The 21,626-nt window shown below is 24.9% G+C and overlaps 1 protein-coding gene across 10 annotated transcripts in view; it reads left to right on the plus strand.

Moving 5' to 3' along the window:
* The first annotated feature begins 6,484 nt into the window (after positions 1-6,484).
* LOC114120466 (diuretic hormone receptor-like) overlaps positions 6,485-21,626 on the plus strand; it is a 70,895-nt gene continuing 55,753 nt past the window's right edge. For all 10 annotated transcript variants that reach the window (XR_007604094.1, XM_027982377.2, XM_027982380.2 and 7 more), the window contains exons 1-4: positions 6,485-6,638; positions 14,225-14,272; positions 15,578-15,722; positions 20,655-20,850. Coding sequence is in view for 9 of the 10 variants with exons in the window: in XM_027982377.2 (XP_027838178.2) it covers positions 14,249-14,272; positions 15,578-15,722; positions 20,655-20,850 (365 nt within the window). In the remaining variant the exon portion in view is untranslated. The remainder of the gene's footprint in view (positions 6,639-14,224; positions 14,273-15,577; positions 15,723-20,654; positions 20,851-21,626) is intronic.

Raw genomic sequence — 21,626 nt, forward strand, 5'->3', positions numbered from 1 at the left:
TTAGTGATCTACAATTATTATTACCTATTATTATATTCTATGATATTATTCTAGGTGATATATAAATTTGTTTTATGAAATGGCGAAATTAAATACTAAGTTTGAATTTGAATATTTTTAAATAATATTTCGTCATATTTGAAGAAAATCAATTTTTAGCATATTGGCCATATTTTATATTATTTTTATTTTTATAAACGTAAAATTGTCGGGAAAAATCATAGTTGGATGGTCGTAGTTTGTTGTATCTAACACGTACGTCTGTTTACGTTAGTCTCTTTATCGTTTAATAATCAACCTTTTTATCGACAATATAAAAAATAAAATGTTTTACAACTTCACAATTCACTTCCGAATGACAGAGAAACGCCAAATTGTAAAAAATGTGATTCTGAAACAAAAATTGTGGTCAGAAAAAAACGGCTGAACAACGTGAGTACCAAAAGTTTAAGATGCGTTCAAAAAGGATGTTAAACATTCCAGTCTCTGCGTCAAGACAATACATTTTTTACCTACACAGATTTGAATAATAAATGAAATTCTAAATTGTCGCTGGGGTAAATTTTAGAGTTGGTTTATTACTGGTCAGAAAACATGAGCATAGTAACCGTTTGTCGGCTTACTGGACGTTCTAATAAAACAGTAGTAGATTGGTACAATTTATGCCATGATGTGTTTTGTAGTATTTATGAAATTCGGAAACCTATGGATGAACCTAACAAATGTGTTATAGGAATCAATTAATAGATACTTTTTTAAAATTTTTAAATGATACTAAAAATGTTTACTGTAATTGAAAAATGTATTATATTTGGCTAATTATTATTTTTTTTTTATATTTGACGAATATTTGTATGATAATATATGTATTATGACGTAGATACTTGTAATAAAAAATATTATGTGTTTTTATACTATTAAAAATATTTTTTTAATTTATACGTAGATCACTTGTCCTAAATTCGCAGATCACTCTAGTGTAGTAGATCACCTGCTACACGAATGCCTAAAATTAATGTATAAAATCGAGTTTTCTTTTTTTTCTTTAGAAAATCTGTTTATTATATTTGTAATGTTATTTTCACTGTCAATATCAATAATCTTTATGGAAATACATAAGTGTTATAAAAGCAAAACCATTTATTTATACCATTTATTGATTTATTATGGTATAATAATTATTATGATATTGGGTTTTGATTTTAGTCTATTTTTGGGCGATATTTTTCTCGGGAAATAGTGAACAGCAATCGACACGGTATGTCGGTATCACTCACATAGATATAGCTAATACGTCTATAGTCTATAAGTACACACTGTTCACTGTTATTGATTTGTCAAATATATTTTATTTTCATAATTTTGCCTTAGAAATATTGATTAAAGCCGCTTGTTTCGGAAATTGTTTATCATTGACGACGATCGATGATGGAACTGTCAATGAAAACAGCTATAACGCCTATAACACACTTTAGTCACTACTCACTTTACAATATAATAATCTTTTAATTTTTTCATTTTATAATACTCAAGCTATGATGATCTATAAATATAATCGAAACACCCAACTTAACTAACCTAACCTAACAACCCAACCTAACTATTCTTTTTTATCACAAAAAATACATAGGTAACAATTTTAGTGACATTAGTGGTATGTATTAAGAAACAAAAATATTATTTTTTAATTAATTGTGAATAGGTTTAGCTGATGGTAATGGAAATTTAGCAGCTAGATTATGGGCAGAACGATTTCCTCGACGTAGAGTGCCTCAACCAAATACTTTTTTAGCAACTTATCGTAATCTGAAAGAAAATGTTAAGACTTATAAACAAAGGTTATGCAAATACACATTTAAAATTTTGTCTTTTTTAGATAACGTAAGACCTGTAAATATTAACCGTGGACGCCCTAGGGTTGTACGTAATGTGGTGAACGAAGAATTGGTACTTGATTTAATACACGAAGAACCAGAACTTAGTGTTCGACGCATAGCCTCAAGAACTGGAATTTCTTCATCAGTAGTATGGAGAATATTACACCAAAATAATATGTATCCTTACCATCGGCAACGAGTTCAAGAATTATTACCACGCGACTATCCCGCAAGGTTGATTTTTGCACAAACAATTATTGATAAAATCACAATAAATCCAAATTTTTTAAAAAATATTTTATTTACTGACGAGGCTGTATTTACAAAAGATGGGATTTTTAACCAACACAATTCACATGTTTGGTCTGAAGAAAATCCGAGAGCTATTCGTATAAGGGGTTCCCAGTATAAGTTTAGTATAAATATTTGGTGTGGATTGGTCGGAAATACTTTATTAGGCCCACATGAATTACCAGCTAGATTAAATGGTCAAGAATTTTTACATTTTATTATGAATAATCTTCCAGTACTATTAGAGAACGTACCATTGGAAGTACAAGAAACAATGTGGTTTATGTTAGATGGTGCACCTCCTCATCATACAAATGCAGTCCGACAACAATTACATTATCTTTTTCCTGATAAACTAATTGGTAGAGCAGCTGGAAACAATGCTCAATATCGTCCAGACATAGCATGGCCACCCCGCAGTCCTGATTTTAATCCATGCGACTTTTTTTTATGGGGTTTTATGAAGGAACAAGTTTATGCAAAAGAAGTAAATAATAGAGATGAACTTTTAATGCGAATTATCAATGTAGCTGATATTATTCGTCAAACACCAAATGTATTAGAAAAAACTTGGAGTTCATTACATCGTCGTATGGAAAAATGCATCGAAGTAAATGGGGGTCACATTGAACAACTTTTGTAAATAGAAATTGTAAATAAAGTAAAAATAAAATAAATTGATTATTCTTACAAAGTAAAATAATGTTTTAGTTAATCATGTATGTTAAATAGCAACAAATAACTATCACCACCGTTAATCTTGCAGTATTCTCATACAAATCGATGTGTTACACCACTTTTTTTTTAGTCGGCGATTCGAGCGTCAAAAACGCGCGACAAGCTCAAAAACGATGTGACGTCTCGATTTGTATGAGAATTTCGCAAAAAATACAACTAGATCGTTTATTTTTGCATCTGAGATAATATTCTAAAAATAACAAGAAAAAACCCAGATTTTGAAGATAGAAAAAAATTTTCAAAAAAATCTTCATTGGGCCATCACAGCGAGTACGCGTATACTAGTGACCTCATTCATTTCAGAAACACCCTGTATACAGGGCGGTGGTAAACTCTCCCGATTTTATGGTAAACTATCCCGATTTTTAAAAATAGTAAACTCTCCCGGGTAAAAATTATGTTTACCTGAAGTAAATGTGTAAACTCTCCCGGGTCAACTTTATAGTTACCTGTAGGAAGTATGTAAGCTCTCCCGAGTTGTTTTAAATGTTATTGCTACTCTACGAGTTGGAAATTTTTACGTATATTTTGTACTTGTAACTTATATTATTATTATTGAATATTTTTAAAAGAAACTGGTGTATTTTATTTAATTAGTAATTACCTACAGGCTACAGTGACTTATTACTCAACACCTGCTGTATAACAGAGCGGTTACCTATTTCCCCTCTCCTTTTTTAACTTGACATTTTCACAAAACATTGTAATGGTTTTGTAACTAAATGCAAACTCAATATTTGAGATTTTTGACTTGAATCTCATGAAAATGTTACAAGTTAGCCAAGTACCAACGTCAATAAATTTTCATTGTTAACGCTGAAAATTTTACCAGTCCGGCAGTCACCGCCGTTATTTTGTTTACTTGTGTATAATTTTATGCTGAAAAGGATATTTTAAAATTTATTATAGTATAAATCTTATATATTATTATAATTTATAATAATGCAGTTTTAATGAATAAATATGTAATTTTGTTACTGCACTGATAGTAGAACTACTAGAGTCTAGATCTAGGCCTTTGTGCATTATTGTACACTTTAATGATGTGTCTAGTCGTCTGGATGATAATGACAGTGCCATATTGCCTAATGCCTTTGTTATTAATTCTCGTACTTTAGAAACTTTTTAAAACCGCCCCGTCTGAACTTCATAGATGGCGCTGCTGTACACATTTATGTTGTATTTTATTTTCAAATTTCTCACTTTAAAACCAAGTTATAAGGTTTACGATAATATTTTTATTTTTATTTTGACTACCGACTGTCAAAAATTACATTATTTATATACAATATACATCAATTATGAATGTCAGCAGTGCTGTAGTTGGAAAATAAGGAAAAAATAATGACGAAATATCGGTTTGATTTTTAAATCAATGTTCTCGCAATACTTGATCATAACATTAATTGTACCATTAAATATAAACTCGTAACAAACCATTGAAAATTATTTCATACAGCTTAAATATTTCTAAATAGTCGTTATAAATTATTAAGAAATACTTTATTCATAAATTAAAAAATTATACTAAAACAAAACTTTTTATAAAGGTTTATAAATATGTATAAAAGCAACAAGTCATATAAATTCGACCATAAGTCATCATTACTTTACAAATGATTAATAAAAACAAAAAAAGAATAGGTATGTAAAAAAAAAAATCAAAAATGATTAAATAGCTAGAATATGTGTACATTTTTTTTTAAACGATAACTAGAAACATGAACGAGTTTATATAAAATAAAATATAGGTATAATAAAATATAATATCTAGGTATATAGTGTATAAGGTACCTACTAGTTGTTGTTAATTGATTAAAAAATATAAGTACTAAGAACTTTTATCTTAATTCATTAATATTATTTTTAAATAATTATTTACAAGCTAGGTACCTTTTTTTTTATACATTCTTACTCTATTCAAGATTTAATTTATTTATAGCTGTACCTATTAATTTTGTCAACTAGAAAACCAACAGAATTTATGAAGGTTATTGATTATGAAATGTTTTCTGAACAATTGATCTATTTCTTTGAAGATATAAAAATTAATTTATTGAACTATTAGCTCTTTCACATTCTGATTGTCAGTCAATTACAATTAGTATTACAGTCAATTGGACTTCAGTATTTTTACAAGTGTCTTTCAACTCACAAAAATTTGAACAGCTCTAATTTCATAGAATTTTGAGATAAACGGCAAAACATTTCGTAAACAGTTTGTACTTAATAAAAACCATAAAAAGATAGTTATTCAAGTTGTTAGTAGGTCTCTGATTAAAAAGTTCTATTTTAACAAAGAAACTACTTATAATACTACACCTACACCATAATACATATGTTTATCGTAATTTATTTAACAGATTTTATAAATTAAAATGAATGTAAAAAAAATATATAGTAATAATAAAACAATAAGACAAATTTTACAATTAAGTAAAATCTGTTCGCAAAATTCGATTATTTATCCTATGCTGTATTATAACCTACACGTTAGATAAAACTCTAGTAGTTTTTATGTTGTTTATACTTTATATAAATAAGTATTAAGTATATAAAAAGAATTATCAGATGTTTTAGATAAAAAACCAAGGAAATACTCCCCTCTATTACTCTCGTAATTATGTTAATTCTGTAATCATGCATGCCACTACCTACCTTATACCTATATTATATTTTATTGAAACTGATTTATTTGAACAAGATGTCAAGATAAAATATAATAAAATTTCTATCTAGATAAATGTCAACACTGAATTTGCATTGCGTTTTCATTGTATACCATTTGAAGCAAAGATATTTGTACTTTGTAGTATTAGGGGAGGAGGTTGAGAGTTACTTAGGTACCGTAAACTCTTAGTACAACATTCATATAGATTATATAGTATAGAGTAGGTATAAGTTATTTTTACCCCCGATAAAAAAGAAATTAAATAATAAAGTCTAATTTGTCTGTAAAATTATATCTTATGAATATTTAGTACTAAAATAGTAAAATGTAATTGAAAATTAATGAGAAATAAATTATTATTAATAATATATTCTAGATTATTAATTTATAATAAACAAATCATAATTGGTTATTAATACTTATTAATTATTATTAACTGTTTGAAAAAGTTACTTATAACTATAGTTGGTTATTTTTATATTTTGTAATGTTTTTCTTATATTTTAATTTTGGTTAGTGTTTTTGTCAGATATTTTTTGGTGTGCTTTTTGAAATATTAAATCAACTCCAAATATTTAAGGTCGTAGGTTATTTTCATTGTTGTGGAGAGAATCGTTGATTGTAAATATTTCAACATGAACTGTAAGCACATTTTAAATTTTTTTATATGTATATTTTCTTATTTTTTGAAATTTAAAAAATTAAATAACAATTAAAAGTTGTTAAAAATTTAATTCTTTTTAAGAGTTTTATATTTAATGCAATATTATAATAATTCAAAATTTCGTTTTAAACTGACCCGGGGTTGCAGAAATGGGCGGGCGTTTTGTCGACGAAGCACGCCAGACTCTTCGTTGACTACCGAGGCTGTACAACTAACGCGCGCAGTACTTAGAAATATCTACGGTTTCAGTGTGCTCGGTGTTTTCGACTCGGTCGCCCGATTTTCGAGTATCGCGTGTGCGTAGTTCGTGAATTTCAACTTGATCGTAATTTTGTTTTTTTTTTTGTTTTGCTTATTGTATGTATAGGTATTAGATGCATACAAATTATATAAAATGGTGTGTATATATATTTTATAAATATGAAGTGTCATAAAAAACTCTATTACTTAACTTATATTAAGTTAATAGCTATTTGTTATATTTTGGGGTATAAAATTAAAACACATACTTACATTTTGTAAAAAAAATGCAAGTGCATTTTAATTATTATAAAAACTAAAGTTCATGTTTTGTAAAAATATTTTTAGTAGAAACGTTTTTAATTATTTTATATTGTAAATAGACACTCACGTGTTTCAATATTTTATTATATAAGTACAACAATTTCAATCCAAAACATGTAAATGGAATTTACAATATAATGTCTAGGTATACAAAAAGTCAAATAAAATGTTTACAATTAATTTTTACTTTTTGTATAAGCCAATAATACAATAAAAAATATAATCACTAATGAAAGAACATTAAAAAAAAAAAAACATTTATATATAAATATACATCATATTATATATATTTTTCATAATAGAACTCGAATATAATTTATTCTAATAGAACAATTTTTTTTTAAATATAATACTTTTTATTGTTTACAAATCAAATTACAATTTATATAGGTAAACTACATATTATTATTATTTATATAATTATATAATATATTATTAAATTTTAATATAAAAAATACTGAAAATTATCTCGAAAAAATGTTTGTGTAATTTTAATTCTAAAGTAATAGTAATCACCTAGGTATTGAAAATTGTATATTTATAAATTAAATAGTAATAGTAAATTGCGTCCATCGCAATCACTGTTCAGAAAAAAATATTTTTATAATAAATTTCATCATCATCATCATCTAAAGGGCTCGTTTTGTCGTGATAGCCATAAGTCTCTGTCATTTGCCATGTTTTTCTATTTTGAATATGTTTTGAGTTTTTGACCTCCATGAGATTTTTGAGGTCTTGGAAATATGATGTTCTTGGGCGTCCTCTAGATCTTTTCCCCAAGGTCTTTCCTTCGAAGATATTTTTTATAAATGCGTTATGTCTGAATAGGTGCCCTATTAATTTCGTTTTCCTTTTTAATATGTGTTTTATTATATTCCTTTTTTCGGTTACATCTTTTAACACTTGCTCATTTGTTTTCCTTTCAACCCATGATGTTTTGTTCATTTTTCTCCAAATATTTATTATAATAAATTTACTATATAATTATTTTAATATTATGCTTATTGTTAAATTACAATCATAGTAACTAGATATGCGGTATTTTAACGCGCATGATATAGGTACTTAACGATTTTTTTTGTTACGTGGATCTACTTAATATTTTCTATATTACGTTAAAATAAATTATTATAATTATCATTTTATTAATTGTAATTAAATAATTTTAGTTAGTTATATATATATTTGATTTATTATATATAAAAACAATCAATTTCCTAAAAAAATATTATAATAAAATTATAATATCAGAAAATATGTATTACCTATTTGAACATATATTACACAATATGGTTTGGAAAATCTTTGGTAATTGAAAGTAAAAATTAAAAACCAAAGTATATATTTTTATTGTATTAATTTCTAATAAAAATAAATATGACCATATTTTAATTACTGAATGTTTTCTACTTGTCATCAAGAAATGCTTTAAATATATATATTCTTTAGAGTAGATAGGATTTCTCATTCATTGTTCATAGAGATGAACTTCCAAAAGCGGAGTTGCACCATTGTTTCTATACAGATTTTCTTTTTAAACATCCCCAAAGGCCAAAAGACTCTTGATGGTTTGTGTATGTACTACATCATTTGGGTTGACAAACTTCTCACTGTGATTTACTGTTTCATGAATGTATCCATAATTTTGCGGTGTAGAATAAGCCCTCTACAGGTGGTTTCAGTACCTATATAGTTGATTTACTTTCCTCGGGAGTCGTGATAATAGGCATACAGATGTATTCAGAAAGCATCAACTATGGTACTTAAGTTATCTGTATAGATACTACACTACTACCATTAGTCCAAATACTTGTGTTTTGCACAAGTACAATTTGGTTAGGTACCTACTTACTATTTATACATATACTGAGTAGCCGGTAAATCACTGGAACTATACCATAAACCACTAACTTATTGGTGGATCACATCAAATAATATCATCATAAATACCTACTATTAATTAAGTATTAGTGTATTAGTCTCTCATAAAAAAAAAAAAATTGTTTAGCTTTATCGATAGCTTTCACTATTTTTCAATTAATTAATTAAATATAAAACTAAAATTATTATTTTAAAACATGTAAATCATAAAAATAATAATTTAAAAAAATATATATACATTATTTTAAATTATGAAACTATATTTTTTGTTGCTTGCATATTCTGCCTTTACATAGGTACTCAATGAGTACCTTTGTACATAATACGTGGAATTATTTATAATTAGTAAAATTTATTAAGAAATCTTGGTCGCAATTTACAACTGCCCTTGCTTTCTGTTATTCTTTAAATATCTATTATATAAAGATTTTAACCATTTAAATAGATGATATAACAAATTAAGAAAATTATTATAGTAATTATTAATTGTATATATGATATATTATATTATTTAGTGTTGTAGATATTTGTGAACAAAATTATTCACATATTATGATCTATAATTTAATTTGTTATAGTTGGCTTATATTTTGAGTAAAATATGTTTAATGAGTTAATTTAATGGCAATGTCCGATTTTTTTCCTATGAAAACTTCATAGTAAAATATTTGGTTGTAACTTAAAATTAAAAATATTAGTGGCAACATACAATCAAGATTCAACTAAATTATAGTGTAAAATAACAATATAAATTAACAAACTTATAAATTGAATATGTATTTGTATTGTCTTTGAAATGTTGACATTTACCATTTACCGATCTTAAAAATTGTGCACATTATATCTAATATTAAAATTGTATATTAATTTTGGACATAAAAAAAACATTTATCATTATATTATCTATTAATATCTATTTGTTATTGAATCATGAATACGCTATTCTGATGTTGTGTAATATATAATTTCATGCTACTTCATTAATTGAATGCACATAAATATTAAATACTACTATGAGTAAATTTGCATAACATAACTATAGATAAAATGTAACGGTGTACAACGGATTAACTTTCTTGAAAGTCACGAAATGGCTAGAAAATTAAAATTTACCATTTATTTTTATATACCTACGTACTATTCAAAACTCAACACCACAAGTCTGTTATAAAGTATATTTAATAAAGTAGGTACAGAAATAATGGCAGTTTCATTTAAAAAAATTGTTGATGTATAATTATATTTATGTGTCAATGTGAAGAACGTCATTAATTATTCAGTTAATTAACTATTCGATTATTTTGTATAGAGTTATTGACAAAGACAGTAAGTAATAGATAAGCTGTGACTACTATTCTATCACAGTTTCACGAAATTGAAAAAATCTGAAAGGCTGTAAATTTTTTTTTAGTGCTTAAGGCAAATGGGAAAATCCGGCACTGATTAATTCAGTATATTATTGAAGTGGCGGATTTGATCTACCTACCGCTTTAGAAGAAAAAGCTATTTTTTTTTTACTCAAACTTTTGTTTTATTTTGACCCCTTCTGTTCAAGCTAAACATCCAATAAATTTAAGCGTTTAATGGAATTTTAAATACTTACAGTTAAAATTATTTTATTTATAGGTACATAAATCAATAATCTTCTAAAACTTATCACATAACAACTTTCATATTTTTGTTTAGTAAATAAATAATAAATATCTTTCAGTTATAAATATGTTTTTTTATATTATTACATAAATGATGAAACAATATCTCAGTTTAATTTTTTTAAATCATATAATTTATAATATATATTTATTAAGTTTATCTATAATTCTTTTAAAATGCTGAATATTATTGGTAAAAATAAAAACACGAATTTATTGAACATACTTACGATTTTTAAAGACTCCATGTATTATGTATTGTTGGCTGTTGCTCATTTTCGATAAAATATTTTATTAAATATAGACTTTAAAATAAATAAATTTATCAGATATTTGTTTAAAATATTATTTTGAAAAATTCTATTTATATATTTTTTTTATAGTACTCAAAAACACTTGGGTATGTTGCATTCATTCAATTGTTATAAAATAATATAACTACGAATATTTTGGAAGTTCTTAAATTAAAAAAAAAATGTAATGTTAGTATGCATGCATGCAATAAAAACGCTACATGAAGAAGATAGGGAAGATAGGTACCAAAGTTTAATGAGAGGAAGTAGTAACATTTATTTCTAAATTTACATGTTCAAAAACTGTTATAATTTTAATTTATAAATAATATAAACATTGGTTATAGTGTTGTTAACACTATATAACACATATAAATGATTCACAAAAAAATTATTGGTCCATGCTGAACATACCATTGATTAATTTAAAAACAAAAGATGTAGTGGGATTTATCGAAATCTAAGTAAAATGTATAGTTAATTTATTTATGTGTTATCATTATTATTTATTTATAATGAAGTGTCGATTATTATTTACACAACTGTGTAGCATATATTACTTATATTATTGATACAGATACAATTTTTATGAATATAAAAGTTTAATTCTTAAAAAAACCGAAAAGAATTCAGAGATTGGGTGCTGGGGATTCTTTTCGTTTCGTTTAATTCATTGTTGGTACATTAATTTTATACATTTTAATGTAAAAATAATAATTATAGCAATTTAAAAATCTGATTATAAGCAGATTTCTTTATTTTAACCGTCTTTATAAGATTATTTGAATATCTTAAGTTAGGTAGGTAGGCTATTCATAATAATTAACAATTAAAGATTTCAAATATTTATAATTAATTTATAGTCTCATCTGAATAATGAATTTAATATAATATAGTATAATAATATTAAAATCTAAAATCATCTAAAATAATAATATTATATAACTTTAGTTAGTTACAAAATTGATATTATTTGTTCCCGCTCTTTAAAAAATAATTTACCGTTAACAAATGGAAGAGATAAAAAGGATGAGTTAAAAAATCGTTTTAAATTACATTCTATTAATTAATTAGCTTTTGTTAAATTTAAGTGTTATAAATGGGTAACGTAAAGTAGTTTCACATTGCCGTTGAAAGAAAATGTTTTGAAAACATTATTTTTTAAACCAATAATATGATGGTGTGGATTCTTTATTGAAACTTTATGCTTGAACTAAGACTTTTCCAATATTACTTTATGGACTTTTATTTATTTATTAATACGTGTAACACGTTGTGAGAAAAAGAGTAAAGTACTGCTATAATAAACAACTTGATTGGGTAATCGACCTATATTTTTAGTCTTATTTATTCTAATTTTTTTTATTTTTTTTTAAAATTAATATATATTGGTATACTCAAATCATAATATGTCGTTATTTTATTAGAAAGAACAATTTCAAAAAATCTTAAACATATAATAAATGTTTTTAAAGTTTGAAAAATTAAACTAATTTTAAACTATAATTCATGTATCTATCAAGTACGTTAAGTAATAGGTAGCTAATAAAATAGATAACAAGTGGTACGTATTACACGGTCGGTTTATACTTTATAGCTTTTTATAGAATATGGATTCCTGTTCTATAATTAAATTGAAAATAAATAATCTATTCTTCCTTAAATATACTATCATACGAATAAACTATTATTAAATATGTATTAAAAAATAAATTCGATAAATGTTTACCACTTCCAATTTATATTCTTTGTCTACGCGCGGTTTCAGTTGTATAATTTATTAAAATATATGATTACGGAAGCATAATGATTATTAAATTATGTAGTTGTCAACTTTATTGTTTTGGCTATATATTATTATGTAGGTATGTTAACTAGTAAAATGCATTGTTGTATGTACTTTAATTAAAATTATATTTTAATTGTTATTTAAGCCATAGAATACTCATTAATTAGGTTTAGTTATTTTTTCATATCAATTTTATTATAATATTTTATTGTTTTATATAACATAATGTTTTGTGTAATTCAGATTGGAAATTGGATGTAGATGATGTACTTACAGAGATTTTTTTTTCATCAAAATGTATTGAAATAAAACTAAAAAGTAATACATTTTAAATGTCAATAAACAGCTTAAAATTATTAGTCAATATATATTTTGAAAATTTCATTTTGAATTTATAATATTTATTTGATGAAATTCTCGAATCTCTATAATGTATTTATTATAGGTAACTATATTATATATTTAAATATAATATATAATATATCTATTTTTGATTAATAAAAAACAAAATGTTTAATTTATTTGAAAATCAGTGTTTTATTAATATTATCTTTTTTACGATTTTTTGTTAGTTTTCCAGAATATTAAGAAAAGTACAGTGGTTTTCCTACTTAATATATCTTATATTTATTGACTATTAAGATCGATTTCTGATGAGGTAGACTGTGTTCGGACACAAGTATCTCAATAAAATCTCACAAAATGGTCATAATAATATTTTGCTTTCGTAGGATTGTAGGTACTCGTATGTTTGATTTTTGTAGGTATTCTTATTGAAAATGTTTTTAAAAAGTAGAATTAGTACTTACCTATATATTGATATATTTATAAAATTGTCATAATGTATAAAAGTAATGTTAAACAAAATGTTTTATATGTTTATGTTTGTATCATATAGTTTAGATATTATGAGGATATTCAGTAGTTATTTTAAAATATAGTTAGGTATATTATATAACTTTAAAGATTTATATTTTAATTACAAAACTTTTTTATCGTTTCTTAAACATACTTTTCCTAGTTTTGTTTTTTATTATGATGATTCATAATTAAAATTAAAAATATGTTAAACTCTCGTTAAATTAAAGTTATACTCTTATACATTTTACGACAGCGGCTACATACCTCTGTACATAGCATTTACTCATTTCTAACTCATGCTTTAATATTTTTAATTTTTATTATATGTCTATACATCTTCTTTAAAAATTCCGTACCAATAGGATAATATATAACATTAAATTACTTTTTTGATTTAGTTTAAGTATTTACCTAGAGTACAATTTTTTTCTAGTACTAATTCTTTACTAATATGCACATTTACATTTTATTTACTATTTCTAAATGGACAAATTTAATTTTTATTTCATAAATTAATTAATAAAAAATGTTTTTCTTATTTTTCAAATAATTACTTCTTCTTATAATAACAACTTAATTTGCTCAAATTTCTTTATCATAAAATATTCATGTCGTTTCTAATTCTCAAAATGAGAAATGTATAAAAATACCTTTCTTGCATACATTATATACATTTAATTATTTTAATTATACAGTTATGAAAATGATAATTTGTATACTTTTTGAAGTTTTAACTTAAGATCTTTTAGTTACATATTTGGCACCTTTTTCATAACCACCCTGAATTAATAATATTCATTTATATGGTTATACATAAATATTGAATAGTTACTTTTCTAATGATGACCATGACTTTATAAATAACAATGTATTTTGAATGGGTGACTGTACTATGTCCTTATAGAAATCATAAATTTATTATTTTCAAATTACTTTGTTTTAGGAATAATTGAAACTCAAACTTACGATGAATATCACTTCTACAAACAATGTGAGTATAAAATAAATAAATAAACTATTTGAATAATTTAAATTGTAGTTTTTAAATAAGTAAAGATTTAGTTATATTTATTTGTTAATATTAAACCATTAAATTTTAATTTATTACATTTTGATATAATATGCAAATAAGCTGAAAACCTCACTAAAAGATAAAACTCATTTTTATATTAACTACTTTTATATTTACTTTATATATTTTTATCAACAGTGAAATAAAAATAGCCTACTTTTTATTTTGTGACGGTAGAAATTAGAAACGAATGATAGATAATAAAAAAAACTAATAAAACTTAATAATTTATAGATATAATTATACTTTTATATTCTGTATTTCAGTAGGAATTAACTTTGTGAATGTAGTTTATTACTGATTCATTTCATACAGATATTGGGTACATCAATAGTTTATATATATTTTAATTGTTTATTTAAAATTAATTTTGTAATTTCAGTATTTAACTTAATAAATAATATTATAGCATTTTTTGCTCTATTTAAATACTAGAATTGCTTGAAGTCGTGATCTACGTTAGATTAGTTACTAAATCTTGACTAAATTTTAACTTAAACAATTGTATTTTTCATAATTTTCATTTGATAGGAAATCAGTGTTGTTAAGTTGTACAAACATACTACATGGTAAATTCTAGTTCAATAGAATATCCATTATGACGTGTTGTTTCTGTAATATTAGAGTGAATTTATTGATCTATTATAAAAGTTGAAGCAAAAATATTATCAGTGATTAAGTGTTGGATTTTTCTGATATTTTAGTTTTTAAGCTGTATTATATAAAAATATTCAATGTGTAATATGTTGTGTACTCATATCTTACTTAAAACTTAAAATATCACAAAACACCATCATTAATATTTTTAACTTTAATTTTGATAATAAGTTATTTACTTTAATATTTGTGAACAACATAATATAACAAGTTATACTAAACGAAAATTTACTATGTTGTGTGTTTTTAAGACAAAAATAAGACCCGAGGACTTTGTATTCTTTTAAAAATATTTGAACTTCAATTTTAGGCGTTCTGTTGTTTTTTAAAATATATAAGTTATATATATGATATGTTCACATTCATTTGTGGATTATGATTCAGATAAAGTTCTATCATTTTATGTAAACAAAATAGTTTTGTCAATGAGTTGAATTTAAAACTTCTGCACTTAATATATTGAATAAATATTTTAATTATTCACGAAGTACATTATATTTTTATTTCTACAAAAAATTACGTTTATTTTTATATACTTTTTTTTGGGGGGGGGGAAACCCTATTTAGACTTGTCTACCTGAAAAAGTACTAAATCCTGATTGGTGTCCTAATCACTGGGATGGATTGTTATGCTGGAAAGCTTCAAAACCTGGTGCTGTAGTTTACCAAGCATGTTTTGATGAATTGAACGGAGTGCGTTATGATACATCACGTAAGTAACATTATTCAGTTTAATCTTATTAAGTATAATATAGATATAAATGAAATTAATTATTTGAGAATTTTGTGTTCACCTTACAATTTAATGGCAATTTATTAATTGCTTTATAACATTTAAATGGTTTAAATAGATTTTCTTATTTATTATAATTTTAATTTATAAGCATTATTTAATACGTTTCTTTTTATTTCCTTAATTTGTTTGTTTTCCCATTTATCAACTGTAATTGCTATGTAAATAAATTAACTTTATATACGTATTAGTTAATATTACAAATATTTATTTTAATGATACAAATGTGAAATGATACAATTATGATGAGTAAAATAATATGTAAGACTTGTAAAGTTAGGTTAAATTTTAAAACATTTATCTCATTTATTATTTTATAACCCTGTAGACACTTTTGTATTATCTTGCTAAATACTCGTGTATTATTTTATTTTTATTTTGTCGTATCATTGTTCTGGCGTCATCGTACATCAAAAAGTTAAAAGGCGGACGTGTGTGTTAATACAATATTATGATGACGCAGTGGTGTTGCATGCCAAATCTACCTAGCCCCGTGATATGAAGTCTTAAAAAATAAATATGTAGTATACTATTGGGTTTAATTTGGTCTATTTGATGGAAACTATATTTTTTCTTATAAAGTTAAAATAGTTAAACTTAGGTTAAATTTTGTGAGACCATTATACTTCGCTATACCACATTCTGCGTTATATTTTATCAGCAATATTTCTTCTGCAGATATCAATATTAAATCAGAATCGTTTTTTTTTTTCAATGATTGTTAGGGTACAATCTGACCTATAAAAATGGTACTTTTCAGGTTCACTAAAAAATATAAAAACCTACCTTGACTCGGTAGATTAACACGTTAACCGCCGGCGGTCATACTGCAACGTTAAAATTCTATACTTTTATGCCCGCCAGCGCCCATAGTTGATCATTACTACCACGCCACATGATTTGTAAAATTACTAATAGCATTTTGTTTAGTTTTGAATAACACTTAGAAAAATATTTTATAGCTACAATGAGGCTATATTTTAATAAACTGAATTTTGAATAAGATGATAAGTTTTTTGTTAATTTATTGTTTCTTTGAACTTTTGTGGTTGAAACGTAGGATCTACTTATACATTGTATAAATACGAAGAATAATATTATGATTTAAGAATATTTGAATATGCAACCTAGATTGTGTTGTTTCTAGTTTTCTACATTGTACTTATAATTATTAATTACTCTTGTATCTATATAATAACTAATTAGTTACTTAATAATATAAACACACAAATCGTTTATTTAAACTTCTATTTGTTGTAGTTTCGCATAATTGCTCGTAAGATACTGAAAAAAAATGATATTTTAAAACGAAAATATATAAAATAACATATTACTTATCACAATAAAAACTGATAAGATTATTAACATTGTTAAAGTGTATTATTTTGGATTATTAAACATTTTTTATGATTGAAATTATAAAAATTTCAGTATAATAAATAAATAAATTGTTTTTAATTAGAATGGATGCTGTACACTGTACAGTTTATGTATATGGGGTACACCATATACAGTTACATAATCAATTTTTTTTACTTATTTTAATACTAAGGTAATGCACTATTATTTTTATAAATTTGAAATTATTTTTGTGTTAGTTGTTATAAAATTTATTTCTATTTTATTGTTGAAAAAACTTAATTTTTGAATTTAGTTAATTATAAATATCTATAGAACATGAATAAACATTATAATTTTATCGTGTGTTACATTAAAGTTCAAATTTGGAAGTATAGTATAAACATGCGTATATCTATACCATTTGTATGGTAGTATTTATTTCCAGTTAATTACAGTATTAGTGAATTAAAAAAAAATCAAACAAAATTTACAGTAAATATTTTTTTATTAAAATTCATTAATTTATTAAAATATGGTATGATGACATGGGTAATGTTATCATTTTCAGAATACCTGGGACTTACTTTATGATACGAAAAGTATCACACTGACCTACACTTTTTTTTAATTAGATGTATTTATGAAAATCAATTAGCAATTTTTTGTAATGAATTAATTATAGAAAAAAAAATACAGGGAAGAAAGTTACACAGTTTGATGCGGAAATGCGATCGTGTGGCTTGAAATGACCAGGTGATTGCGAATGTAGTAGTGGTGCTTAGGAAGATGGAATATCGCACTAACATTTCTTTTTTAAATTTGATTTAGTGATTGTAATGAGGCTAAAATGAATATGTTTGTTTCATATAAATATATGCTTAAGAGTTAAGATAAAGCTGGAAACATTGAATTAAGTATACAACGAAATATAATTTTGTATCGATGTTACAGTAATAGCTAACGCGTTATGCTTGTTTTAATATCATATTATATTTTAAATACTCGTAATAAAAACAACAACATATTGATAAATCATAGAAGTTGAAGGTCCTCACATTTTTATAGGTAGATGAATAGGTACTACTGTAAGTCTACGACACCTCGAATAAACAGTACTAAACGGAGTAGGTGACTGGCCGCGGCCTTTGCCGCAGACAGTAGGTACATGATGGTAAGCGACGCGATCACTTGTTCCACTTTGTGCTGTACTCAGATATTATGAGTTGATCAGTTGAGTTGTTGTGTTCCTTCGTGGTGGTTGAAGATTGTTAGGCGGGTTGTATATTGTACTTAAAACTGCGTCAAATTTTACATAGCTGATCATTTAAAATTAATTTAATTGTCAGGCCATGGCACGCTGCAGGTTGCGCTTGAGTCAGCTTTAAGGGATTCCAGGAAGTATGTTTGAAGCTATATGACTGATTACGTATGGATTAGCTGTTTGACATTTTAATAGAGTTTCACATAGAGAATTTGTTAGAAATTGTAGACATTTAATTAATTTAATGGTTTTTGAAGTCTGATCTTAGAATTCATTTGAGATAATTAAAAAAATGCAGATTTTTTTGAAGAATTGAAAGTTTTCCTATCAAAATTCTAACCAGAACCTTAGTGTCAATGATATGATATGATTATGTGTGATGCACATAGTAGTTATAAAACAGTCTTAGTAAAAAAAAAAGTTTTAAGAGATAATGGTAACTTTGAATGTAGCTGTGGTCTTAACAAGGGAAGCATTCGATTAAGTTTCTTGCTTTTATTCCTAAGACTAGATAGTTAGTTAATTTCTATTTAGTAGGTATTAGGATATGATATTTAATCATAGTTGAGTGAAGGATGATGGTGTTTTTAATTGTTCTGGTGTTATAGTGAAAAAGCGACAAAAAAAGACTTTGATCCGTTAATTTTTATTTTATAGTTATAACCATTGATAAAAAGTGTCTTGGTAAGAATAAAGTTGAAAGATTGCAGTTGAAATAATTTATCGAAATTGATAACAGGTCAGTACCGTGTATCTAAGTCATAAGGATTGAATTGTTTTCTGACATGAAATCTAGAAAGTATACATGGGCGCCCATAGGTAACATTTTAGGGTGGGTCAAAATAAAAAAAATGCTCAAATATAAGATAATAGGTAAAGATAATAATAATAGTATGGTAATATTTATTGAGCTACTAGTTCATAATATTTTTTGTCCAGCGGGGGGGGGGGGGGCAAGTGCCCTATCTTGCCCTCCCCAATGGACGCCCATGAAAGTATACAAGAATGGCGCAATGCCACTTCCTTGGGAAGTGGGAACACTAGTAGAAATAGATTATTGTATAGCGCCTATAGGGGATTTTCAGAAGGTATATTCCCCACTTCTTTGTTAATGTTTGTATAGAGTATATTTTTATAGTTAATATTAAAAAATAAAAAACACTAAATATGCTATGGTTATGTATTATATATTGCCTCTTCCCCAATTTCTGTAGGTGTTCTTGAATAATTGTTTTAAGTATCTACATATTGTTGTGATGAAAATTAAAGGAGCGATTGTTTAGATATGATTTGTAGATATACTAGATAGTAGGTCTTGCGTTATAATATAAATTATACACGAATACAGTTTATCTGTTAACGCAGTAGGTGGTTGAAATTATTATTGTGACCAACGAGTTATCGTCAGTTGTCTTACGTGATGACGTATTCTTACTCGTAGTAACAAATATTATTATATCATTATTATTTGTGTAAATATTATTAGTGCCTAAAAGTATATGGCACGAATATCTTGTTAGTTTTGGCATGTAATATCTAAATGGCTTAAACTCTAACACGAATATTTCATAGTTTGTTCGTTAAATTGTACCAATATGTATAAAAAAAAAAAACAAAAACTGGTAAAGTTGCCTTGTTGTATAGTAGATTTTGAATAGACCCCATACTTGAAGAAATCATTGAAATGCACGAATTACAATTTAACTTAATGATAAAACATTATTACTAACCAAAAATGATTCTGAGAGGAGACAGTATATATTATCTTCAATTTCTAAGAATATTTTATAAATATGTATGTATGTTTAAATTATTATTAATGCTTTTTTTATCTATAGTTATCTTATTCATTTATACATTATTATTATTTATTTAAGTATCGTGGAACAGCGTTTATCTAAATATTTTTAAAATATATGGCGTACAAAAAGTAACGATATACGTCATGGCGAAATTTTTAAGCCCTTGCGATTTATATATTTTTTTAACTAACTAAAATCTTGATTATATTTCTACTTAATTTGCTGTTATTTTGTAGTTTTATTCCATTTAATCTATTTAATATAAATATGAGTATAGGTAACCAATCAAAGTATCTTGAGAATAATACATTTGAGATTAGTATGGATAGTTTTATATATTATAATTGTTTAAACTATGTGGTAAAATATAATATTAGTAGTAAAACTATATTTTATGTACATTTAGGTGAAGAGTATTGTATTATAAAATGCTATTATTTTTCATAGGAAATGCTAGTCGTCACTGTAAATTGAATGGTGTTTGGGAAAGTTCTTCCGATTATATGAATTGCAGAGCTTTGGATTTGCACAGTTCATTGTATCCAGATCCATCAATTGTATACACATCATACTTTTACTATGGTGGTTATACCATATCATTAGTGGCATTGGTGGCAGCTGTATCAATATTTGTTTACTTCAAGTAAGTTTAATATGCATATGTGTACAGAATAATTATTTAATTCTAAAATTATATTGCTTAAGTAATTAAAAAAAGAAAAAATGTATTCAAAAACGAAATTTATTATTAAAAAAAAAAAAAATTACTATTATTATTATATAACAATAATAATATTATATTATTATTTTTTATTCATTAAAACTAAATATGGGATAATGGCGTGATTTAAAATATGATTACCTACTAAATTATTTACAGTTAAAAATAAATTATATTAAAATTGTAAATTAGGTACTAGACTCGTATATATTAATCCATTAGTTTCAAGGCTCATTTTTTTTTACCAAACAACAGTGGTAATAATAACCTATGCTAGTAAACTAGTATTTAAGTATAAGTTCTGGTAAACTATATTTTTTTAATTTTTAATTTTTTACTGTACCGAAAGTTGTTATCGAAAAAATAAAGACATTATAAAATTAATTAATGAATCGAATATACACTCATGTGGTCCAAATCTAAAATATGTGTTATTTAGGTATTTATCAAAGTGGAATATAAATCGAATTCGTCTATTTTAGATCCTGTGTGAGATGAGTACTGACAATACATCAGTAATTAAACCAATACGGTTTCATAATAAATATTTTTGTTTTGGAAAACATGAACATTTTTATAGCATTTTTATACCTGGAGACTTGAAGTTAATGCAGCAACATTATAAATTAAATTAATTTTTAAATTTTTAAATTTTTTTTTCTAAGGTGCTTTTCATTAAAATTATATAAATTTGAAAA

This window comes from Aphis gossypii, chromosome 2, assembly GCF_020184175.1.
Source record: "Aphis gossypii isolate Hap1 chromosome 2, ASM2018417v2, whole genome shotgun sequence".
Classification (NCBI taxonomy): domain Eukaryota; kingdom Metazoa; phylum Arthropoda; class Insecta; order Hemiptera; family Aphididae; genus Aphis; species Aphis gossypii.